Source organism: Petromyzon marinus, chromosome 46, assembly GCF_048934315.1.
Source record: "Petromyzon marinus isolate PM22_M1 ecotype Great Lakes invasive population chromosome 46, UKy_Petmar_22M1.pri1.0, whole genome shotgun sequence".
NCBI lineage: Eukaryota > Metazoa > Chordata > Hyperoartia > Petromyzontiformes > Petromyzontidae > Petromyzon > Petromyzon marinus.
Window position 1 is genome coordinate 8917314 of NC_133712.1, and position 26720 is coordinate 8944033.

The window sequence follows — 26720 nt, forward strand, 5'->3', positions numbered from 1 at the left end:
CCTTCTCGCGACGTATGCTGCCAAGCCCACTTTTATTTACGCAAATTCTTTGCACGCCTCCATTCATGCGCACGAGGATGCGTATTATTACGCATGCACATACGTTAATGCAAGGGGGCGGGGGTGGTGGTGCAGTTGTTAGTGCATTGTGCTATGAAGCTGGCCACCGAGGTTCGATTCCCTGCCCACGGCTAACATCAGTGGTCCGTGATATTTGAACTCACCAGCCTGGTGATTTATGGTCAAACAACTCCCATGACATAACGGCATGGGGAGGCCTTCATCCAGCTGTGGATTAACCAAGGGCTGTGAATTATTATTATTACCTGTATGCTCATATATTTAGGCTAACTGAATAAACAATGCAAATGAAATGGTGTAACAAGATAACAAAAATGTATTCTCCAATCGAATCGTGCCCCTGAATCATGGCAGGAGATGTGATGTTGAATCTCCTTATCTATAGCTATATATATTAGGACAGGTATATGCAGTCTGTTCCCAGAGTAGTTGATTTCTATGGACGGGTACAGATGTAGTGGTGGGGCCAGGAGCTTGCACGTGGACAGAGCAATCAAAGATTGAATGCAGGCCAACAGCTGCTGTAGATATCGTTGCCACCTGTCTGGGGTTTGACCCAAACGATCCCGGAATCGGCGTCTGTGTTTGGTTGGCAAGAATTGGTTTGTACCGAGATATGGCGTTGAACTTTATCACGGTAAACTGCACATTATTTGTCATAAACCTATAGGTTGACTGAGAAACATGCCTGAGTTTGGTCTACAATTGAGGTGGCTATTCTACAACAAAGACACAGATCCCCCATATAGCCTTGACAGACTGTTGGGGCAAGTGTTGTTAGTACAGGCCAGCATGGCCTCGGTGGCTAGCACCGTGCCTGGCCGCCTTTGTCTCCCGAGTGGCTATGTTTACACACGGCACCAGGGCTGAGTGGACCTAGGAGAGGCCCAGAACGGGTCCAGATAATGTATATATTGTATACCATATCTGGACCCATGTATACAACTCTCCCATTGCAAACATTCACTGGAACACATGTGCAACGTATTTACAATATGCAACGCCCGTACTGTACTTAAGCACAATAAAACATATTTTGGTAGATATGTTTTTTTTTATCCGATATATATGAAACATATGGCCTCTGTGAATGTGTGTGTGTATATAGCGATATTGTGTAGTTGTTTTTGGCGTAGCCCCATGCGGGTTGAGTTTTATCGGTGGCGAGTGATTTTTTTCTGCACCACGAGGTTGGCAGCATTATAAAAGCCAGTGGCCATGAAAGAGCAATGCCTATGTGACTTCAAAACACCTTCAATCATTGCCCTCATTACGATTAATCAGGCCTGGTGGCTCAGCCGTCGTGAGCAAGTTAACAACTTTGAGAGTTCAAATCCATTCTGGGGAGGGGTTGACTGAGCCCATCATCCTTCCAGGGTCTATAAAATGAGTTATCACTTCACGGTGGGGTCAAAAAGTGGGTCGCCTTATAATTTTCTGATATTGACCCTACCATAAGAACGTGACATTTCCACTACTGGCCCTTGGTGGTGGGCAGTGGAGAGCACTGACCCACGTGGGTTGGAGTGCGTGGAACCGCGTGGACTCCGTGTTTTGAGCACCGCAAGCGACGCGACTGTGAATATAAACACTCCGGACGACAATGTGGGACACGACGGCCACGGATACCTTTGGAGTTAAGGTGCGAGCCCCGGAATAATGCCACGCTTGTGTTGTGAAGAATGGGGTGGAAGTGCTCTCTCTTTTTTGTTTGTAAGTGTAGCAGGTCTGCCCTGTCCCATCTCCTCCCATGTGAGGCAGCGTGGCGGTGGGCGGCTGTTCGGCTGCGATGGCCAGCAACGATACAAATAACAAAGTTCGGAGACGATAAGTAGGGGACTTTGCGTTGTGTTCTGTCCTCCGGAGAACTGGGCGGACTCCACAACAGCTGAGCACCGGGGGAGGGGCGGGGTGTGAAACGGCAAAACTTAATTTAAACAAGAGCCCTTCAGAAGGGCAGTTTTCGGTATCTGTTACAATAGCGATCAGAAACAACCCTCCACGTTTTAACATCGCGGCTCAATTTCTCAGTCCCGAGTCAGCCCCAAATCTTAATTGGAGGCGTGCTTCGTACTCTAACCATGCACTGTGGGGGCTTGGGGTCCAATGCCTCCTCTTACAATCATTGTAATAATAAAAATTGCACCCGGCACTCCGTAGCAACCAGCAGAGTGGACAATTATACGCGTGATTCATCACAGGCGAGCTCACACCGGCTACTTAAGGCAACATTGTAACAAAAAATATGCACGCCGGCTGAAATTATTTAACGTCTGTGTTTTAAGGGTTTGGCTATCGGTGTCTTGAATTGGCCGACGCGTTTCTTGTTCGCGACATTTGAGATGTAGTGGTGTCATTCCTTTTGACGTTTAGGCTCGACTAATGTGTATATTATATGCATGTGTTTATACAAACAACAAGCATCAAATTTATTTTACTTTTTGCATGGTTTAGTTGTAGCACAGGAAAGGCGCTGCAGTTGCCAGACTAATTTTAGTACACAATGTGAGCGCAAGGAAATGTTGACGCAGCAATAATAAGGTAACAAAATAAATAAATCATCTTCCGCTTTTGGGGGGAATGGGGGGTGGTTAGACCGCCTATTCGCCGTTGTGACTTACTACATCAACCAGCAGAATATGTTTCGACAAACGAACGCTGACAAAAAGTTTAGATCTTCTGGGTCTCACCAAGAGAGAGTCAGAGGTGTTCAACGGATACTGCAGGTACAGAAGATGTGTTTTGGTAAAGACCGCTCCGTCTACATGATGAGACTTTGCTAGCGCACAAGGCAATGCTGAATAATATGCGGCTCAAGTGACTCACGCGGTTTGTGCGTCACATTTTCAGTCGGCCTTTTGCGACCTGAAAAGTTGAGTTTTTTTTTTCAATTAAAGATAGTTAGACATGTGAACACTTCACAAAGTACTTCAACGAAAGAGGTGTGGGACTGCATTGGCAGTGGTGCGAAAAGCACAGACCAAAAAGAACCACCCTCTCAGCAATTTCGTTATCAACACCGCTGTCCGTACACAGCAAGACTGCAGTTATGTGCGTCATAGGCCGAGGTTCTTCTTCACCAAGCGGCCTGGGGCCAGATGAGGCCTGCCAAGGCTCTTGGAGTGACCCGCCCGAGATATGGCCCCCTTGGGATATACACGGGCTCACCCATGACATAAAGAGAAACAGATTATTGCAGCAAGATGAAAGATCGATAGATGATAAGAGACCACGGCAAAGAGGGCCGTAGACAAGAGATTACACCGATTTAGCGAGATGAAAGTGAGATAACCCACGAGAGAGATGAGAAAACCTGGACAAGTGGTGCAGATTAGCGGCGTCTGTTCGTGCAATATGTGACAGCACGTGTCCCGTCGGCACAGGGTAAATGTATTATGTGGCCCCCTGGATATTACAGTTGAAGAATGATGGCAGTTTTTGGGCAATATGTATTATGTTAAACTTATTTCGCACCGTACGTAGGCAATGGTGCTAATCAGAGGTGCGGGGGGTGGGGGGGAACAACAAACTAAACACGTAAATAAATTTTAAATAAATTAGTTGGGAGAGCCTTCCAGACGGCCCTTCGGAACAGAGAGAAGAGGGTCAGAGAGATCAACGGACAAAACCAGCATCACAGTGCCCCCCCGCGCTGTACCGCTCAGGTGCACACCACCCCTATGGATTTGCTAAATGCCCACTGAGGAGCGTTTAGAAGTCCGCTGTGCAGGAGCTGCGCCGGTTCTGCCGGAGGGAGCGACGGCGAGCTTTGGTGAGGCGCGTGGCATCGGTGGGCTTTGCCACGATGGAAGTCGTGATCTTTGAGAGCGTTTTGACGCTCTTGTATCGGACACTCTCTCTTTCCACAACTCTTCCTCGACGCTCTGTTTCGATACCCACGTTTTACATTCGTGTCTGCAAACGTGAAACTGCTCGTGTCAAAAACCACGCTTTCCGAAGCGTTATTTAAAATGTCCCACTTTTCCGCAGGGCACCCCAGAGTGTGAAGCGCAATCTCCAGCTACAAAATCACCCGGCGGCACAATTGTGCGCACCACAGTCGGTCAATCGGCAGTGTCGCGTGCGGTGGGGTAAAGTGTGGGTACTCCCACCTCTTCCAAGACATCTGGTCAGTGCGGAAGAGTGCACCAAAAGTACTCTCTCTCGTGGGGTCCTCTAGAGCTCCCTCTCGTGCCGTGCGAGGCCCTTCGGCTCGCAGTGGCGTGACTGAGCAATACCAGGGCCTATGCCTGTACCCTTTGTAGTGCGTGGCAAATCCTACCCTGCGTTTGTGGTCAATGTTAAAAATAAAAAAGTGTTTCCGTATAAAAATCCAGCTTGCTTTCATGGTCGATTGGCCTCAAAATTGTCCAGTTATCGGCTCTACGGTCTCCGTCAACTGTTTATAGATGGTGCGTGGCCAGAAGCGAATGGGTCTGTAATTCTTCAAATGCTTTTCGCGTCCTTTTTTTTTAACGGAGTAACGATTGAGGCAACGGCGTACGCTTGAGGTGTTCAATGCCTGTGTCATTTATCAAAGACGGCGGTAGTCATTGGCTTCCATTTAGCTATGTCCATGACGTTACTAAAGAACTTTGCATTAGAGGCTCGAGACACACTCTCACCCGCCGTGGTTTGTTGCAGTGATTCAATGTTGCCAGTGTCCTTGACAAGTCGCGTTTCTCCTTAAGGCAATTGCTGCCTCTAAAGGGATAATAACTGCCACTGAATGTGGCGTTTTCACGCTCGGGTTTATTTAGTTTAACCAGGTGAGTACTCAAGAGACCAGGACGAAAGTCTCATTTTGAAAGGGGTGACCTGGATCACCAAAATCAATAAAAGCAATCTCATGAAGTAGAAAATGATCCAAATAGAAATGAGAACAACTAAAACAAATAAAAATCAGGGCAAAAACAACCAAATTCGCAGAAGAATTTGGGAATACTTCATTAACATACATCAAATATTAAATAAAATAATAAATAAAATTTCCTGTCGATAGAGTTGACTCGGACGAATTACTCGTATGTAAACAGACAAGGACGTGTCATTTGCACGAATATATTTACACTTGTACACACATGTCAAAGATGTGTGGACCCACAGTGTCACGAGGCAAAGCCAGCCTCCCTAACGACCACGGATTAGGTGCGAACGACTCCGAAGCACATCGGCTTAAGTTTCCAATGACATTCACTTCAAAGTGGAACCTAAGCAGATGGCTATTTCGTAGAGCCGTGTGGACGTGTTTTACGATGACAGTCGTGGTGGAGGCGGTGGGAGGAGTGGGATAGACGCCTGGAGTAGATTTGCTGTCGCCTCACGCTGAGAAACTTCCTGTGAGCTAGAACTATTTATCCGCACGCCACAGGATGCGTTGGCCGTTTTATCACATAGGGCTCATTGTCCACGTTGGGGCGAGTGGAAGTGCATCATTAGTGACATTCAAAGCCTAAAAATAAAGCATCTCTGTGAGTACAGTCTTTACCAATGGGCTTAAGTGTTCCTTTCTGCGTCTAAGTGTGAACACAACACAACAATCACAGCGGCCCTGTTCAGTCTCCATTATCTTTTTCCGATGAATAATCCACCCTTAAATGCTCATTGATCTCGGAAGCTAAACGGTTTTAGGCCTGGTTAGGACTTTGATGGGTGTCTGCCTGGAAATCCCAGGTGTTGTGGGCTTTGCCTGGCAGGTGACAAGGGGATGGCATTGCACGTTTAGCTTTTACCTGTCTGTGTTGGAGCTTCAAGCGTCACTCCCTCCTATCCGGGAGTTTTCACCCGGTATTTCGGTTCCTGCCCACAAGCCAAGCACTCCTTCATGGAATGAGGACAAATATTTTCAATGCATGACCCTCCTGAAAAATAGTCCTAAGACTCAGCGAGGCCTTCCTGGGTAAAGGGCAACGTAATTACGATTACAGATGAAGATGAATGTGCGTTTAGTGGGTATGCTTTTTGAAGGAGAAGAAACAACATCGTACGTCATTTGGTATGCAGTTATTGTTTTGAAATAGCACGTACCTTATTATGAACATCTCTTGATTTAATTACTCTACCGCAAACGAATTGGCCAAACATTGAAAGCTTTGCTCCATGAACCAAGGGCTCTACCACTGTCATGTGATTAACACCCGCATGCGTGACTTATAAAGGGATTATATTTTGTTTTGTTTGGTTGTGATTTTAGAGTATAAAAAGCCGCGTGAAATTCCTTGTGTAGCATCGTGTATATATCACAGCAGTCCGCCACAGTGTGTATATATCACAGCCGTCTGCCCCGCACCTCCGATTATTACGGTTGGCTACGTACGGTGGGAAAGAAGGTCAACGTACATACACACAGTGGACGTGATGCACGAATGGGTAACACAGCGCTCTCGTGAACCACCTTCGCCAGACTTAATAGCATGGAAAAGCCCTCCCTCATCTCCCATGTACAGCCCTGAGACAGTGGTGGCAATTCCACATTCCTTTGACAGGGGGCAAGTATTCCTTGGACAAGCACTGTTGTCTTCCACCAAGTTGTTGCTATCGTCAGCGTGCAGCAGAGTAGACGGTGGACGATACATTTGGTTACTTGTGGTTGACAACGTTCCAATAAATAAAATTCTCCGTTCAAGCGCTTAAGAACGAGCGATTGTCCGCAACAGAGCTTGGTAAGCATTAGGGTGAGATTAAAAATGTTGCCTTTTAAAGTGATGGACGGGTGTTTTACTCTCGACATTTGCTGGAAAATTTGCGAGCGGCTCTCATGCACGTAATTAGAATTCTTGTAGCTGTGAACACAATTCCCTTCTAAGGTGGCCGGCGCCGATGTGGTTACGCAACTTCACACGAAGACATTCATTCCGGCACCCACCGCCAATGCCCCTTGATGATGGCCGTGAAAGTACACCGTGGATCCTTGCATATAAATTCCTGTTTCATTTCATATTTCTTAAAACACATCGTCAGGTTTCTCGCATTAAAGTGCCAACAAGTGTACATTGAAATGTAAAAGGTAAAAGCGCAGCCCTGCTGTTTGCTCGCTCACGCGACTCGCGTGGGAAGGGCCTCCACTCGAGGGAGCTCCAAAGAGCTACTCCGGAAGAGTACCGGACCTAAGTTTTGCCTTGAAGCTTTCGTGACTGCAGGAATTCATATTCTTTGGGTCTTTCGGTAAAGCCACGTAGATAGAAAAAAATAATAAAAATAATAACAATATCACGCCGTTTCGATCGCAACACAAGCAATCGTCATCAGGTGACGAAAGGGGAAAGCTGCTGAGGCAGGTCATTTATAAAGGTTTAGAGATGGGCGGGGCAGCTAATGTTAATGTGGGAGAGGTCTCCGTAACCTGCAGTAGGTCTACACCATATTCTTGGTTCTTTCGCTAAAGTCACGTATAAGGGAAACAATAAAATAATAAATATATAAAACAATAAAATTATCACGACGTTTCGACTGCAACACAAGCAATCATCATCAGGTGTGAAAACCACAGCAAGAAAATTTGAAAAAAGTGGCGGTTTTTTTAACGTTAGACACTACTTAACCAATACATACTTCACTTGGAGTGGAACTTTCTACAAACAAACTGAGGGCACCCCAATGGGCTCCCCCCTATCTCCGGTTGTAGCCAACATTTTCATGGAGAAATTTGAGACTGACGCCATCCAGACTGTCACTCTGCGCCCAACCTTATGGAAGAGGTACGTTATGACACATGGCCGGCCTGCTCTAGAGCAATTCTTCGACCACATCAATTCCATACACCCAGCCATCACATTTTCCATGGAAGTCGAAAAAGATGGCAAGCTACCTTTTTTGGATGTCCTAATAAAAAAGCGACCTGATGGTTCAATGAGCCACTCTGACTACAGGAAAGCTACCCATACGGATGCTTACCTGAAACCAGATTCCTACCACCATCCATCCCAGAAGAATTCCCTCATCAAGACTCTGCAACATAGAGCCCAATGCATATCCGACCAGGAACACATAGCCAGTGAACTCAAGCACGTACACCAAGCTCTTAAGGCTAATGGTTACTCCGACTACACAATCCGCAAAGCTATCACTCCAACCATGAAGGACCCTCTTGAAGAGTCTTTCAAAACCATCACTTTACCCTACATTGCTGGGATCACAAAAAAGATCTCCAAAATCTTGAATGAACACAAGATCCTGGTCCGATTCAACACATTACATAAAATCCGTGATCTGGTTCCGTCTGTAAAAGATGTGATTCCGGACATACAGTACCCTGGTGTCTACAAACTAAGTTGCCTCTGTGGTAGTAGTTACATTGGAGAAACCAAACGACATGTCTTGGACCGCATTCGTGAACACAAAGCAGACCTAGAACACGGTAGGACCAACACCTCGGCCGTGGCAGATCACTGTTATAATTCAGTAGGCTCACATGACATTGACTTCTCCAAGACAGAGATTCTCTGCAAACCATCTGGCTACCATGAGAGATTCGTTCATGAGACTATCCACATATACAAACACAGACAATTTCAGCCAAGAAGATGGATTCTGGTTTAGCAATCATTGGAAGGATTTGATAAACCATTTCGGGTTTTAATTGACTGTTCACGCTTACGGTGGCTTTCAGACCTCATCCATTATTTTGTGCTCCCCCCTCCTCTTTTCCGAACATAGATGGACTCGTCCATCTGAATAACTGTCAAATCTCTCTCCGTGGTGCTAACGTTAAAAATAACCGCCACTTTTTTCAAACTTTCTTGCTGTGGTTTTCACACCTGATGATGATTGCTTGTGTTGCAGTCGAAACGTCGTGATAATTTTATTTTTTATATTTTTATTATTTTATTGTTTCTCTTCTACGTGACTTTACCGAAAGAACCAAGAATATGAATCCCTGCAGTCACGAAAGCTTTAAATCAGGTCTACACCAATCAAAGAGCTGTTTACAAAGGTTTAGAGATGGGCGGGGCAGCTAATGTTAATGTAGGAGAGGTCTCCGTACCCTGCAGGTCTACACCAATCAAAGAGCTGTTTATAAAGGTTTAGAGATGGGCGGGGCAGCTAATGTTAATGTAGGAGAGGGCTCTGACACCTGCAGTAGGTCTACACCAATCAAAGAGCTGTTTACAAAGGTTTAGAGATGGGCGGGGCAGCTAATGTTAATGTAGGAGAGGTCTCCGTAACCTGCAGTAGGTCTACACCAATCAAAGAGCTGTTTATAAAGGTTTAGAGATGGGCGGGGCAGCTAATGTTAATGTAGGAGAGGGCTCCGACACCTGCAGTAGGTCTACACAAATCAAAGAGCTGTTTATAAAGGTTTAGAGATGGGCGGGGCAGCTAATGTTAATGTAGGAGAGGTCTCCGTAACCTGCAGTAGGTCTACACCAATCAAAGAGCTGTTTACAAAGGTTTAGAGATGGGCGGGGCAGCTAATGTTAATGTAGTAGAGGTCTCTGTCACCTGCAGTAGGTCTACACCAATCAAAGAGCTGTTTACAAAGGTTTAGAGATGGGCGGGGCAGCTAATGTTAATGTCGGAGAGGGCTCCGTAACCTGCAGCAGGCCTACACCAATCAGAGAGCTGTTTACAAAGGTTTAGAGATGCTTGTAAATGTCAGCTCGGAGAGAGCTCGGAAACAGCCATCGCCACATGGAGGTGGAAAAGAATGGCAAGCCGCCTTTAACTAAAACAGCTAACGGTGGCTGTGTTAGTGAATGTAACTCAGAAACGAAGCTTTGGGGGTGGCTATTGTATTGTGAGAGATTAGCATGTCAATGTAAGACATTTGCTTCCAAATTTAAGCTCGAAGAGAGCTCGGAAAGAGCCATCGCCACATCAAGGTGGAAAAAGATATTGGACCTATTTTAGGTATTGGACCTATTTTAGTAATTGGACCTATTTTACCATGCTGGATAGACACATCTGGAAGTACCCACACTGTATCCCACCACACGTGACCTGCCTAATAACTGCCTTGCAGACCCATTTATACTTCTTGGTGGACAGAGGCGGGGAGGTGGTCAGGGGGGACCTTAAAAAAACTTTCCCCAGGTTTCTTCCACAGCGTGGATTGCAAGTCCAGCGCGTTAGCCATTACACCAAGGCAGGACTGACTGTAATGTGCTCTCCCTTAATGTCCGCATGATGCCAGTGGTGAGAACTATGAATAACTTGGCATAGCCCGATGGCTTTTCGGAGAAATTATTTGTTTTTACAAAAACAGAAACTTTCTATTGGGAGGTTTCCGACTCAACAGTTGACCTTCCGTGTAATACAATGCGGTGGATGGAAAATTATCCAAATGCTTAACAAATTGGAGACGAAAATAGAAAACAACTTAATGGATGCAACAGCTTGGTACAAATGTAAACGCGCACCTGCAGTGTCTAAGAACAGAGTGTCCTTGCAAGGTAATGAACGTATTTATCCTCCGGGCGAGTCACATTTTATTCCTAGCTTATGCAACGAGCCTGCCCGCCGATCAACCAATGCCTCGTCAGAAAAAATAAAAGTTCGGGAAGTGGAATGAACGCCGAACTGTGGCACAAGCCGATATTGCACAACGTCATGCGCTATAAAATGTTACTTTGCAGTTGGTTGGATGGTGAATAATTGAATCCCGAGAAGGCAACAGAGTTGTGTACCCTGTAAAGGGTGATATTTGAAATGTCACGACGTGGAACGTAGGCTCAGTTAACAACGCGATGAAAACATTTTAAAAAAAAAAGAGAAAGGGAGATGTTGTTTTGTCGTGCTGAATGTGAACCAGCAGGACCCATGAGGAGCTGTTACGCACCGCTGATGGAATGCCACTCGGCACGAGCCCTGACCGAGCCACGTTGCCCCTTCCTTCATGCTGACGCGTGTATAGAGGGAGCGGGGATGACACGTGGCAAAAAATATCCGCACAGATGGATGCAATCGGCTTTCTGTACTTCCATCACAACCCCATGGGTTTGGGAGTTTCGCAAATTCGTGCGATCCCACCAACCCTCGGCGGGGGGGGGGTCGGGGTTGTTCAGTTTCCTCCCACAAGAAGCCAGACTCTCATTAATTTGAAATTCATGGCCAGACATCCCCAATGTGGCATGACTCTCCTGAAAAAAAGTCTTAAGATCCAGCAAGGCTTTCCAGTGTAAACAAATCACATTACGCTTAAGGCGAAACATTGCAAAAATTTCTATGCCGTCTATGTATCTGCTGTATGCAAATCTTCGTGAGAATTATTTCATGACTTGAAACCATCCTCGTCAATTCTTGTGCATTCTCTGCGTAAATCCCCAGGGTTGCGGGTGCTATCTTTGCAAAGCCATTCAACAAGTGCTTTTGTCTTTGCAGGGGCTGGCGAATCGGGGAAGAGCACCATAGTCAAGCAGATGAAGTAAGTGCCAGCATACACGCAACTTATAATCGTAATCCTCTCCACATTATGCTGCATAAGAAAGGATAACGACGACACATATATAATTAGAATTCTTTATGAAGAATTGGTAAAGAAGATAATACATATTTCATTGTAGTTCCTTGTGCAATGATTGTATCATTTTCCACGTAACAAAGCTTGCTGGATGGAAGACTCCTGACTCCATGTCAGTCATAAGGGGGGGCTTGCTTGACCATACTCCACCACGCCAGTCAATGCGGGTTGGTGTATGAAGTGCCCCAAGACTAATTGGGATATCACCGATATTAGCCATGGTCGGGAATCAAACTCGGGTCTCCTGTGTACTTAAGCACAGCACGCTAACCGTTGCGCCACCATTCACCAGTTATAAGTGTAATTGTGTTTTTTTTTTATTACACGTCATCCTCTTGACATTCCAGTCTTGCGTGTGATGGTCAATGTGCCCAGGAGCTCAATGCCAATATTGAGGTGTCGAGGGCTTCAAGGAGAACAAGTTGGTGTGGTTTTTGCTATTCCTCCTTCGTTGAAGGGACGCGGATGACCGTGGTTTACCTGTGTTCTTGACGTTTAAAAGTGTTGCTGGGCAGCAGAAGATTATGATGCGGTTTTCCTATGTGAACCAAACCTAAACAACGATTTAAATTCTTTTTTTTTACCAGGCAAGGCCCCCACTGCTATCATTTGTGACCTGGCCACAAATGATAGCTCAACGAAGTAGTTTATCACGTGGACATTTACAGCAGCCAAATACTCTACACGCATGATTCTTAATGTGGAGGGATACACCGGAGGACCTGGAGAAAAGCCATCGTGACCATGGAGAGAAAGACATGCAAACTACAAATTTTCAGGCGCCAGGGTCAGGATCGAACCCACGGCCTCCTCTATACCAGGCGAGCTAGTAATCATCTTGCCACCGTAGCACAACACTGGCGGCTTACAGGCCATGTCTCACGCGTGGCTTCTGTGTTTGTGTGCGTTGTTAAAGTGCGCAACAAACGCGAGGATTAGGGCGCTTGTGACTTGGCGTAGGCGTAGGGGTCACCACGCGCTCGCGTGCTCCGTAGACATTCTTTGCAGAGTAGTGCAGGTTTTAAGGTTACCAGAGTTACAAAAGTTTTTTTGTATGAATAAACCCTCGTAGCCATTCACCTGGGCCTGCTTTGTGCAAACGATCGTAGTGTAGGCACACAGACGGGGCCGGCTGAACGCGTCTGCATTGGCACAAAGAGCCGCCGCCACCACCGTGGTGGCAGCGGAGCACCCCACGCCCGTTGCCACGTGGGCTCTGTGGACGTTTTTTCCACGTGGGTTCTGCGCCCCCTTCCACTGTCACGAGGAGCGGCTGACTCGATTCCCCAGCGCAATTTTGCCGCTGCGCTGCCTGGCCCGGACGCTCCCGGCGAGAGACGATTTCCTGACTTGTCGCCTCCTCGCAGGATCATCCACGAGGACGGCTACTCGGAGGACGAGTGCAAGCAGTACACGGCGGTCGTGTTCAGCAACGCCATTCAGTCCATCATCGCCATCATCCGAGCGATGGGGAAGCTCAAGATCGACTTCGGAGACGTTTCCAGAGCGGCAAGTAACCGCCCGTGCTTTATGTCCCGTGGCCTCCCGCCGTTTAACAAACATATATATGACGTGTATGAATATGGGAAAGTTGTCATTGTGTCCACGATTTTATCCCAGTTGGGATGCATAGTGGTGCGATGGATAGCACACCGGACTTGTGATAAAGAAATTGCCGGGGGCGATTCTATACCCCTGTTGTGGCAGCTAAAACAATGGTGCAAGTTTATTAATAAATCCTCTGCCTCTGTTCGCCCAGCAGTACGAGGGAGTACACGGCAGTTGATTGGCAGTTCACGTGGGGTGGGTGAATTGGGGGTCTTGTCGACGTGGAAGAGCAGGCCAAAAATACCTTTTAGGTGGTGCTCTCGAGAACTCTCTGAAATAGAGGCCCTCATGCAAAGAGCGGCATGAACAATACATTCCTGAGCGGCACCTCGACCCTTTTTTGTTATCAAGATTGTCCGTGTCGGCATCACCTTATGAGATGCAGAAAGCATCCATTCTCGGACCTCTCATAGAGAAATGTAACCAGGGCATCACACCCCCGCACACCACATCCAGTATCTACGTGGTTACTTCTAACCACGTGCTGCCTCCCGGTGATTTGCAACCCGTAAATATCCATGGGGAAAAATTCCGGCACGAGTGCAATGCCTTGTGTGGAGAATGGCTCAGCGAATAACGACTGGACATCCGTGAACTACTGGACATATGTGAAAAAAGAGATCTATAGCTCGTCCGATTCCTCCTGCAGTATAAATACATATTCACATTCTGATTGCTGTGAAGTCACGTTTTCGGACGATCCCAAAAGCAAGTTTAGTGTTTCAGATCATCCAAAATTTCAATGTCTAGGTCCGATTTTCAAAGCGTCGTTTTGACAGGAGCCGTCTTCGCCCTTGGAAATGGGCTCTCGTTGCTCGGTGTAAGGTGCAGCTACCTCAGCGACAATACCGTGTGCTTAGCTTCAACAAGCAGTGACGTTTCGGCCCTGTGCAAAGCGCCCAACTCACCTTGTCACTGCAAATTCCATCCCGCGCTCGGCGTAATGCGCCGCCCATTAAAAACGAAACGTTTATCCTTAAAAAATTATCCGCGGCATAGCGAAATTGCCAAATAGTCTGATTCCATGGTTGTGTTATGACTGTTTGTGACGGTTAAGTAATGAGATGCAAATCGCACAGATTCGTGCGGTTTTATAGTAATGGTTTTTTTTTTTAAACACATTTTACCCGTGCGTTTCCAACGGCAATAAATGACTTTATGTGACTTAAATTGCACGCGCAGAGCAATTAGGTGTGACAACTTTCACGTTCAACAGCGGCATTACTTTCGCTACCGCGAATCATCGCGTCTGAACGTGCATAACAGCGGGCGAGGATAGGTAATGATGGATGTTGTTCATTTGATTCTTTCATTATTTCCCGACGGCGTCCGCACCTTCATTTCCCTCTTCACTATTGCATTCCTGAAGCAAGGATGAGAAACCGCCGTGACCTGATGGCCGATTATTATTAACCAGAGAACCTGGAGGAGAACCCATGGGAACAGATCGCACTCAAATCTCTGGAAAAGTCAGATTTTTTTCAAAACTGCCTTTTTGTGTTTAGTTTGTTGTCCTCCCGCACTGCCGATCAGCACGGTTGACTATGTATGGTGCCAAAGAAGTTCAACATACATACATTTAAACCATTGCCGTACTGAATGAGAATCAGAACAGAATCCGAATATGTATTTGTACTGGAGGAATCCGATGGGCTGTTAAGCTCTTTTTCGCAAATGTCCAGTACTGCCATCTCCTTAGTCTCCTCCCAACCAAAGCCCCTGACACCTGGTATGCCCAGACAGTGTGCGATCTGTCCCTGCTTGTCTTCGTAGTTCGGATGAAACAGTAGGTGCATGAAATAAATTCGATCATAGGCAGCACATATAGAGAGGCATTTCTCATGTGACAATCAAACCAATAGATGTCATTACAAGAGCACGATCCCACAAATATAAATGGATATCACTCAACACGTATGGGCTCATGAAACGATTTGCTGGCATCTGTCAACTCACAGAGAAGCGGTGCTTGGGAGTAAAAAAAAAAAAAACTCTGCGTGATCCACCAACCCTTACCTGCCAAAGACAGTAGCTAGAGCCTCGGTACAATGCTGCCCATGGTGCCAAAGAAGTTCTTCCATCCATCGGCGTGACCTCTAGGTTCAGAGGTCGGCATATGGCAGCACTTGCCCATGGCTACAGGCCCCTGTGATCGTCGTTCCCTGGTGCTGGGCTGGGTCCACGCCTCGAGGTCGCGCACGGTCACAGCGTCCGCCCTTGTCTCCCCCTTGCTCTCCAAGCGCGAGCGGGCGCAACAGTCGAGCTCCCCGCGAGCCTCGCACAACTTGTCTGGAAAACGTTGCCACCTTCCTCCGTCTGGATAAACCCAGCATCATTCTTCTTGCCGTCCCTTAGGCTTTTGAGCCACTGGGGCATGACACGGTTGTTCCTTTTCACCGATATCCCCTTGCAGCGGTCCACAACACTTCTCTACATGCGTTGTTGCCTCTTTCAACCGAGACGGATTCCATCCTGTCCGATATTCGATATTGGATGTCCAGACGGATCATCGTCTTCATCCTCCCCTTGAGCCGTGCACAGCATTTCCCCCACATTCTCCGGATTTCCATTATTTTTAAAACAAAATTCTCGCTTCATGTGTTTTTTCTCCTCCACGTGCATCCTAATCTCAAGCATCCTCGCAAAGTGTGACCACCTTGGTCGAGCAGTACTCCGCACGAATGGGTGCAGCCAAGGCCATTTGAGGCTGTGAAAGAAAAGGACGCCACCAGAGCTATGCACTTTAAAATCTAGATTGAAAACTCATTCCTTTGGAACTAATTTTTGTGTTTAGTTTGTTGTCGCTCCCCCCCCCCCCCCCCACACCTTCGATTAGCACGGTTGCCTACGTACGTTGCGAAAGAAATTCAGCATACGTGCAAAGAAGCTGCTTGTTAAAGGAAAAAAAAACACAAATCAATATTTTTTCCGTTAATGGCAGTGAGTATTATTGGCAAAGGTTTTGAGTTTGTTGTTATTTGTGGTTGTGCACCACCGCCAATTCGGTATAATCAAATAAATATAATTTGCCCTATAAAGGGCCAACTCTGCCCATGCTGCCGCGGTGTAACGGATAGAAACTGGACTTGCGATCCAGAGGTCACCAGTTCCATTCACTCTCCTAGCACGACGGCAGTGGAAGCAGTGGAGTAAGTTGCTTTAAATTCCCCTCGCTTCTGTCCACCAGCGGTACAAATACACCGCAGTTAGTCAATCGGGCCGGTCGGGCAGAGTGCGGTGGGTGTAAAATGTGGGTACTCGGCCTCTTCCAAATACTTCTGCGCAGTCTGCAAGGGCAAACACCCCGAAGAGGGGCAACTCCTTCCAAGCGCAGGCCCAATCCACCGGCAGTGACGCGAGCAAGCAGCTTGCAGGGCTGCGGCTTCGAGCCTCTGCCTCCCGTTTGGCACCCTCGCGTGTGCCACACACAGCGGGGAGCCATCGGGTCCCCCGGCACAGCTGGGTAGCTGCGAGGATTTAGGCTGGCCAGGGCAAAGAGTGGAGATGCGGGTATCTCGGTGCAATGCCACTCGCGTAATGATGTCAGCTGGTAAAGGCAGTGTCGTTGACCTGTCGGCTAAATCGGTAATACGGTACATATTGCGCCCATGATTGCGAAGCAAACCAGGGCTTCCGCCGCGCAGCGGTGTAAAATGCTTTACGCTGTCACGTCGCTGCAAAATTGAAGGACGACTAATTCATCGGAACGTGAATTTGCTGGAGCTGCAGCCGGTTAATTTCGTTTCCGTCACGCACTTTTTGGCCAAACATCCGGCTGGCCGGCGCTGTGGGAAAAAAAGTCCCTTGACTCGCTGCTGTCAGGGATATCAGCAGCGGTCACTCGGTATGAGAGTCCCAAGTTCAAATTCAGGTGGAGGTTCATCTCCGCCTATCATGTCTCTGGGTGGCTAAAACGCATTAAAACTTCGTGGGATTGTGGAATTTCCACCGCCGACTTGGCACCTCTGACTCTTTTGCGTGTGTGCATGCACACGGCAGTGTTCATTTAGTCAGCATTGTGTCTTATAGTCCTTGTCGAGTTGTTGTCAACAACCTGTGGAATTTTTGTCACGTCTGAGTCTGTGGTTTTTACGTACTCGTTACCTTAGTATGGTCCGTAATTATCAGGTTAGCTAGTCAGTGAACATGATGAATAATTAATAAACGTATATAGCAAATTCCCATTCTTGGAATTCGTCAGTTCACTGCAGTAGTCTCTATTCAAAGGTAATTTATCGTCATCAGCGTAATTATTCAGACTCATTAATTTTGTCCGTTCATACTGCAGCCGTGCCCTCAGAGTTTGGTGGGCAGTCTGAAGTGATCGTCACACCTACAGATTTTCATCCGCTCATAATAATTGAGTAAAATAAAATAAAAATACGATAATAAAACGCCTCCTGCCTGAGATCTCACGGAATGGAATGAACGCTGGTGTGCAGGAGGACGCGCGGCAACTGTTCGTGCTGGCCGGAGTGGCCGAGGAGGGCGTCATGACCCCCGACCTCTCGGAGGTCATCAAGCGGCTGTGGTCCGACAGCGGCGTGCAGGCCTGCTTCCGCCGCTCACGCGAGTACCAGCTCAACGACTCGGCCGCCTAGTGAGTGACCATCGACGGCAGTGGCACCCATCCAAATGCCCCTTTTCCTGCTGGCACGTCCACTCCATGTGAACAACGCAGGGGCACCTCACGGTACGGGTTGTTTATTTTTCCTTTATTTTTTCTCCCCCACTGGCTCTCCCGCTGAGCCAGAAACAAACCCGCAATCCGCTGGCCTCGCGAGACATCCGAATGAGGCTCTGCGCGTGGGTGTAGCAGTCATTTTCTATGGGTTGGAGATGGGGCAGTGTTGCGTACGAGTGGTCAGCGGGTGGTGCGAGACCGGAGTGTGGTGGGGCATGGGGGGGGGATGGAAGGCGGTGGTGTGGGGGAGGGGTGTTGTGTTTGTGTTGCTTAGTAGCAGCAGCAGGCTTGACACCAATGCAATGTTCGCTATGTAAAACAGGACCGATTCTCACGCCAGTGAAATACGTTAATCTCACACTGAATGAACGATGCTCAGGAGGTACAACAGCTATTTGGATGTACTGTACGCTACCGCCGATTGTTATTCTCAGTGAGGAGTGGTGTGTAAACTGGCCTTGCCCCCTTTCTATCCTCACACCAACCCGCACTGACCAGCACCGGAAAGCACGGTCAAACGACGCTCATAACCAGCAGTGTCCAGAGAACCTTCCTTCGTTCTACTTCGTATTGGACTGTTTCTTTTTTTCCCCCCCGTTCTAAAAGTGGTTCAATTCTGCCCGTGAATTTGACGACGATGGAAGAAGAAGAGTATTCAGACGTGCCTCAAGACGAGGGAGTTTTCAATCTGCGCATACAGCCAGCTAAATGATGTACGGGGGGTGGTGGTCGTGGGGGGGGGGGGGGAGAAACATGGACACACCGAGCAAGAAAAAAATAACAAAATCTGATAAGCGTAAAAAGCGTGCAAAGTCTCATGGAGAGGTGGCACATTCTGAGATGCAGGAGGAGGAACACTTGGACCTAGCAACAAAACACACGTCAGCGATGTATGCGTTCGTAGCCAACTGTGGGGGAAGGACATCAAACGAAACACAAAAAGCAGTTCGAAAGAAATTAATTTTTTTATGTAGATTATTTAAAAATGCATAGCTCCCAGTGGCTTCCTTATAAAGGAAGGGCATTCCAGACGGCCGCAGAGGCGCATCTGAAAGGGCACGATGTTCGATTGCTTAGCCAAAAGCCGCTTGTGCGAGGGCGACCGAAGTTTGCGCGTGACAGCTTGGGCAGGACTCGTCGCGAGAAGGGTATGAAGGTCGAAGGACGAGACTGGAACGGCACGACATTGCGGAGATGGAGCGATTAAATCAGCTCGCGCATAACGAGGGAGGATTGATCGCGGCATCGTGAGACCGTGAAGATGCAGCAGATAGATCAGGGGTCGGGAACCTTTTTGGCTGAGAGAGCCATGAAAGCCACATATTTTAAAATAAATTTCCGTGAGAGCCATATAATATTTTTTTAACACTGAATACAACTAAAGAAATGTCAGCTAAGATTTATTTGCGAGCCAGATGCAGTCATCAAAAGAGCCACATCTGGCTCACGAGCCATAGGTTGCCGACCCCTGAGATAGATGATGAATGACCGTTTGTTTTGGAGGTTAAAGTTGCTGCTTTCCGTCCAGTACAGCGTTATCTAAACATCCACAATGGAAACATCACGAGGCTCTGCCGGAGACGTACGAGGCAACAATTACGATTATTATTTTTAACAGCGGGTGTTTTCGCTCGATAGCACAAATGATTCCTCAGCATGGACACAATAGCGGGTGGAAACAACACGGTATTTTGAACGAACCGCAAGACCTCATTCTCCCAATAAATAATAAAGTGATAACGGATTCATCACGTGAAAGGTAAAAGGCGCAGCCCTGCAATTGCTCACTCAACGCCACTGCTGGCAGAACGGGCCTCCACTAGAGTGAGCTCGAGAGCAGCCCTTCTACAAAGAGGGTACACATTGGCCTACTCCTCCACGCTGGCCAGACGTCTTGCAGGAGGCAGGAACAACCATAGGGGCCGTCCATAAATGACGTCACGCACCTGGGGGGGCGGGGGGGGGTCAGACATTTGTGACGATGTGTGACGAGGGGGGGGGGGGGTTGAGAAATGTGACGTCACATCAAAATGCGCAACTTTAAATAAATATAGACAACACTTCTATTTAATTAAATATACTTTTTAAGAAATGTTTTCTCCTACAACATCAGAGTGCAGCGCCACATTAAATACGCACTACAATGACAATAGTTTAAAGCGATTCAAAGCATGTTTTTTTTTGGGGGGGGGGGCAGAGTTTTGTGTCGTCATATTTGAGGGGGGGGGGTCTGACTTTTTGTGACGTCGTGTGACGAAGGGGGGGGGGGGTCAAAAATCGTCCAAAATCTCGTGACGTCATTTATGGACGACCCCATACGCAACCTCCACCACACGTGGGAGACTGCGGCGAACCCACGTAAACCGCTGGGCGGACAGTGGCGGCAGTGAGGGGGGGTTACGGGGAGATTCAAGGAGCCTGCACCGTCGTTACAACTGCCGCGCCAGGGAGATGGGGTCCAACCCGGCGATCTCAGGATTGCTAGTCCAGCGGTGCAATGACCGTTCCACCATTGTGGGCAACATCCACGTTGTTTATCCCCCCCCCCCCGCCCCCGCCAGATAGGACCGCCATAATAACGTCGGGTCGTTCTGACGCAAGTTACTTTGGCAGGTTTGATCTCGGGTTTTTCCACACAATGACACAACGCGGTCAGCAACCCCTGCGGTGAAATGCCATTTTATATGCGTCAGACTCAAAACCCGTCTCGATGTTGTGCAACCGCGAAATTAATTGCTCATAACTTCTTATTCAAGCCACAAAAAAAAAAGAGATTTTCATTACGGGTTCATTCGAGGTGCGCTGTCGCAAAATAATGAGGTTTTCAAAGGCTCTGGCGTGAATTAGATTTACGCTTTTGGCAGCGGCAACGCCAGGCGTAAGCAAAGAAAGCAAAAGTGCAGGGCTCCAGGGGCCTCAAGGGGGCCCTGGAATCGTGAGGAAAATGGTGCGTCAATTATCGGCTCAAATTCAAATAAACATGACCACCGAAATTGACGTAAATGGAATATACCTTCTCATACTTCTTCCCACATCTAACTCCATTTATATATTTTTGCTCTTTCATTCATCTCACTACATCTCTAGCTCTTGTCCATATCTCTTCTGTCACCTCACGAGGATTTTATAAGGTAAGCGGGGTCCCCCCCGCCCCGAATGATTCCTGCTCAGGGCCTCCAATGGGCCAGCACCACCACTGGCTTTTGTCAATTGTGTGGGATGGTAGCTATGCACGTGGCCTGTAATCCAGCACTCTGCAGACAGCGAGCGTTGGTGGATCACCGCACAAATGTTGCAAAACGCCCTTCCCGTAGGCGTCGAGGTGCCATAACCTGGTTCGCCAAGTGAAGGCGGTACAGAAAATTGTGCACTCCACCTGTTCCATCTGTACGGGATAGAGTGTTGCCCCCTCGCACGCGTTAGATTTCTCTGGGTGCTCTGGTCTCCTCTCACACGTAAGCATTCATTAATTGGCCAATAACACCTTGATACACAGAGGAGCTTGGGCAATCGTTGGTGCTGGCTCACTGACCGGCTGCCGGCTTCCCGCTTGCCTGTGCCTCGTAGGTTGTCCTCTCCCTTCTTCGACTGTGCCAGCCAAGACTGTGGCAGCGCCATTGCGAGTTGAAATCATCGTTATGACGGTTCTGTGGATGAGAGTGATACTGGATTGCAATACCACCGCCATCTTGTGGCTTCATTACATCACTGCATGGCAAATAATTATTCACGGTTTTTTTGTTTGGTTTTTGGGCCTCTGGGGGAGGGAATGCGATGCTGTCGTACGTGTTTTGAGGGTGGAGCAGCGCACTGTCCCTAAAAAGCCCTCCCCCCCCACCCCCCAGTTCGATTCTCAGCCATGGCGAGTGGCGAGCGAAATGTAAACTAGTCTTCATCCTCCACCCTTCAAGCTGCAATGGCTAGTGCAGTGAAGTATGGTTCAATTAAGCTCCATGACTAACTCGGCATGGGGAGACCACCCAGCAGTTGATTAAAAAAGAGCTGTTAATTATAATTAAAACAGTTGCATGAAGATTTTCTTGGCGCGGCTTATCGATGTTTTTAATTTAAGTTGATTCCATTCATGTTTGTTCGTCATTTTAACAACCAAATTGACTCAGCAATGTACTGTATCAAACCACAATAATTTGGCCGCAGTTCAAAACTGAAATTTTATCTTTTACAAAAAATAATTCGCAGAAAAATAACTTCCATTTCACCCCGAAGGCGATTAGCACCAACGATTGCGAATGAGGTAAAACCGTACATTTTGTGCTCTGTATTACATCAGCGGTGGTTCAAACTGCCCTCGAAATTCACTTAAGTTAGTGCGCTGAAACTAGCGCTTGATTATAGCCGGGGCTGTCCTGGGCTGAGCTCCGGAAAATAATTCCCTGCCGTCCTCCCTCACATACATTTCACCAAGTGCTGTGCGTTACCATTCCGGTCGTGCGTTACCATTCCGGTGGTTCAAACTGCCCTCGAAATTCACTTAAGTTAGTGCGCTGAAACTAGCGCTTGATTATAGCCGGGGCTGTCCTGGGCTGAGCTCCGGAAAATAATTCCCTGCCGTCCTCCCTCACATACATTTCACCAAATGCTGTGCGTTACCATTCCGGTCGTGCGTTACCATTCCGGTGGTTCGAACTGCCCTCGAAATTCACTTAAGTTAGTGCGCTGAAACTAGCGCTTGATTATAGCCGGGGCTGTCCTGGGCTGAGCTCCGGAAAATAATTCCCTGCCGTCCTCCCTCACATACATTTCACCAAGTGCTGTGCGTTACCATTCCGGTCGTGCGTTACCATTCCGGTGGTTCAAACTGCCCTCGAAATTCACTTAAGTTAGTGCGCTGAAACTAGCGCTTGATTATAGCCGGGGCTGTCCTGGGCTGAGCTCCGGAAAATAATTCCCTGCCGTCCTCCCTCACATACATTTCACCAAATGCTGTGCGTTACCATTCCGGTCGTGCGTTACCATTCCGGTGGTTCGAACTGCCCTCGAAATTCACTTAAGTTAGTGCGCTGAAACTAGCGCTTGATTATAGCCGGGGCTGTCCTGGGCTGAGCTCCGGAAAATAATTCCCTGCCGTCCTCCCGCACATACATTTCACCAAATGCTGTGCGTTACCATTCCGGTCGTGACCAGCCAGGCTCGCTCGTGGGTTTCAAAGATGCAACAGACAACACGCGGAGAAAGTAATTGGAGAATTTACACTCAGTGGGGAGGGTCACAGTGATGTCCACTGCTTTGGCTCGAATCACCTTCGCGTGGGTTGTTGTGTAGCGTGCTCTCTGACGTGTCATCGGCTTGGAACATAAACTATAAACGATAAAACAATGTCTTGTTTTTCGATTTAAAGCTTGCGTGACTGCAAGGATTCATCTTCTTTCGTTCTTTCGGTAAAGTCACCACGTAGAATGAGAATAAAATCATTAATTGATAAAATAAAACAACACAATAAAATTCTCACGACGTTTCGGCCACAACACAAGCGGACTTCATCAGGTGAAGGGACGAGACTGTCTGGAGGACAGCGCTGGAGCGAACACAGCCAAGCTTAGACCGCGACCTTTAAGCTGTGTGAGAAGAAACAGAGCGCCTTGACAAAGGAATTAGCACAATGCTAAATTCTATGCTAATTCCTTTGTCAAGGCGCTCTGTTTCTTCTCACACAGCTTAAAGGTCGCGGTCTGAGCTTGGCTGTGTTCGCTCCAGCGCTGTCCTCCAGACAGTCTCGTCCCTTCACCTGATGAAGGCCGCTTGTGTTGTGGCCGAAACGTCGTGAGAATTTTATTGTGTTATTTTATTTTATCAATTTATTTTATTCTCATTCTACGTGACTTTACCGAAAGAACCAAAGAAAATGTTTTATTTTACCAGGTAAGGCCCACTGCGCTAGATGGCTCTTTTTCAAAAGCGACCTGGCCACAAATGATAGCTCAACGAAGTGGCTTGTCGCGTGGAGATTTATAGCAGCCAAATACTGGAAACGCAAGTTTCTACATTTGGAGGGAAAAACCGGAGAGCCTAGAGAAAAATCCATGCAACACGCAAACTCCAAATATAGATAGGCGTCAAGGTTGGGATCGAACCCACGACCTCCTGCATTGCAGGCGAGGTAGTTAACATCTGGCCACATCACGCGAAATGACAGCACATGGTGCAACCCAAGGATGCATCGGAGGAGAGCTCTTACATCGACTCCGGGCAGCAATGATGGCGCGTGACATTTTAAAGTTATCCGAAATCTTCATGTAACGCGGAGCCCTTGCCGTTCGTGCAGCTTTCGCAACATGGGGGTGGCAAAGTTTAAATTCTTGTCACGTAAACCATTTACAAGTTGCACCATATGGGGCGCCGCGCGTTTTTATTTGACTTAACGAGCCCGAGCACCGTAAAGTTTACTATTAATTCCTCAAAAAAGTATGAGACATTTATCGATCTGAACTGTATCAGGGGGATGGCGGATGAGGGAAGGCACCCGGAGCATTCAGAGTTTGTACCCTGGCTCTGCGCTCTGTTGTCTACAAACAGGCACTGGTTGCAGGGCGCCTTGCCAATTTGTAGTCGTGCCCCAACTTAACGTCTTATCGGATCAAGTGAGCCGTACAGTTGGAATTTGCACCATTCTTATAGCGCTAGGAGGCTATGCTTTGCAGACAACAGTCTGCAATAACTTTCCAATAGGTGCCAATAGTTGCTATACGTTTCCCAAATTAGTAATTTGCGGGTTATTTTTTTTTACGTGGCAGGTTTGGAACATGACGCCGGCACGAGATTGTTTAACTTGGATCTTGCGAAGTCGCGTAGCGTGTATGGTCTTTACACCCACATGATTATAATTTTTCTTAGTTTAATACTGCCAAAAAAGGTCCCGTAGATATAACTGCTTAACCCGAGCTGTAAATGCTCTGATACCTGTGTAGTGATGTTAAATGGATCACGACGGCTCGTAGCGCCATGTGCCGTTGAAACAGGCGCGGAGGCGAGCACACCGTGCAGTACTACTCAGTGGGCCACTAGGGGCTCACGCACCATGCAGTACCACTCAGTGGGCCACTAGGGGCTCACACACCATGCAGTACCACTCAGTGGGCCACTAGGGGCATGGTACTGGGTGCTCGCAGGAGGAAGTCTGAAGAGTCCTAGCGGCAGAGTCGGGGATTGCAGCCTCCACCAGCGCCGCAGGGAATCACCACAGAGGGGGCCACTGGGAGAGTGCGGTGGGGGGCGGCTGGTGGTAGGGGCCATGTGAGGACGAGTCACCCCGGCACCGGGTTAAGCACGTGATGGGCTGGGTGAGTAAAGTGGGCCAAAGGTGAACGAGGGGGCACGCGGTATGTAGCTGAGAAACGTCTGGAGAGTTCCCGAAAGGGGCGTGGTTAAGGGCGGAGCCAGAGAGGGAACAGGTGCGGTGTCGCCTGGAACCGTCGGGAATATTCTGTACGTAGGGCGCGGCCCAGGGTGGAGCCAGGCGGCGCCGAGAGAGATTAAAGGGAAGCCCCGATCACAGATCCGGGCTGTCTGCAGGTGAAGGGCAACCCAAGTGCTACGTCTTCGTCTCCGTCTTCGACATCGTGGGTCAGGCAGCACGTTGGCAGCGCTGACCCGATTATAGTTATCCCGTATGCAAGAGAAATAAGTGTATTGTGGTCCTATGTGTAACAAGAGTGAGAATAGGTGTATTTAGTCTCGGGTGTAACGGCGTTGCGTAAAGTGTAGAATAAACGTTGTTGCCTCCTAAATATTGTCTCTTAATTATGCACTACACCTGCATTGTCTTTATACTGTTTGCCTTTTGGGGTTCTCTGGTCTGACACTGGTGAAACAATGACATAAAGAAGGCTGTCTCTGGTGTAGGCCAATCGGTTGCAACAAGGGTCTTCTACTTGGTGTTTGAACATCTCAACACCTCGTTGTTTCATTGTCAGAAAGGGTAAAACACCTATTCTTATTTTCCATACTCGAACGATGTTTTAAAGTGGACTCCCGTCGTCGCCCTCCAGTTCCTGGTGCCCACCGGGCCGTCGTCGCGTCGCACGACGGCCACCGCTACCGCTGTAACCCCCCCGCTCGCGCGTGTGTGTTTGGCTCGTGCGGCTTTTGCAGCTACCTGAACGACCTGGAGAGAATATCGAACCTCAGCTACATCCCCACGCAGCAGGACGTGCTGCGCACGCGCGTGAAGACCACGGGCATCGTGGAAACTCACTTCACCTTCAAGGACCTCCACTTCAAGTGAGCGGCGCCTCCAGGTCATAGCCGCAGGCCCATCGCCACGGTAGGCCCTGCAAATGGTAAAAGGTGCAGTCCTGCAATTGCTCGCTCGCTCCCATTGCTGGCGGAAGGGTCTCCACTCGTGGAAGCACCATGGAGGCCCTCTCGAGCGTATTTAGCACTGAACACCACGCGATCATAGCTGTGTGCCAATTGCTAGAGGAGCCCCGTAAAAGGTAAAAGGTGCAGCCCCGCAATTGCTCGCTCATGCCCATTGCTGGCGGAAGGGTCTGGGCGGCGATGTGAGCTGAACGGATGGCTCTGCCCAGGATGTTCGACGTGGGAGGGCAGAGGTCGGAGCGGAAGAAGTGGATCCACTGCTTCGAGGGCGTCACGGCCATCATCTTCTGCGTGGCGCTCAGCGCGTACGACCTGGTGCTGGCGGAGGACGAGGAGACGGTGAGTTGAGAGCTCGCGTCACTACCGACTTCGGGTCTCGGAAGCTACGCAGGATTCCATCCTTCCTACTACTCGGATGACGGACTGCCAGGAAAACCGGGTGTTGTAGGTTCGAGTTGTGGTTGATAAATTAACCAAGAGATGGCGTGTAATTAAACGTTGTGCCTAAGGCGCCTTGCAAGATATGATATGCGAAGTGATAATCTGCCGGCA

General features: G+C 48.3%; 1 protein-coding gene across 3 annotated transcripts in view; it reads left to right on the forward strand.

Moving 5' to 3' along the window:
* The window catches only part of LOC116952296 (guanine nucleotide-binding protein G(i) subunit alpha-1), a 77301-nt gene that overhangs the window by 36603 nt on the left and 13978 nt on the right, over window positions 1-26720 (forward strand). For all 3 annotated transcript variants that reach the window (XM_076074160.1, XM_032971510.2, XM_032971511.2), the window contains exons 2-6: window positions 11401-11443; window positions 12907-13048; window positions 17590-17747; window positions 25941-26069; window positions 26378-26507. In XM_076074160.1, coding sequence (XP_075930275.1) covers window positions 11401-11443; window positions 12907-13048; window positions 17590-17747; window positions 25941-26069; window positions 26378-26507 — 602 coding nt within the window. The remainder of the gene's footprint in view (window positions 1-11400; window positions 11444-12906; window positions 13049-17589; window positions 17748-25940; window positions 26070-26377; window positions 26508-26720) is intronic.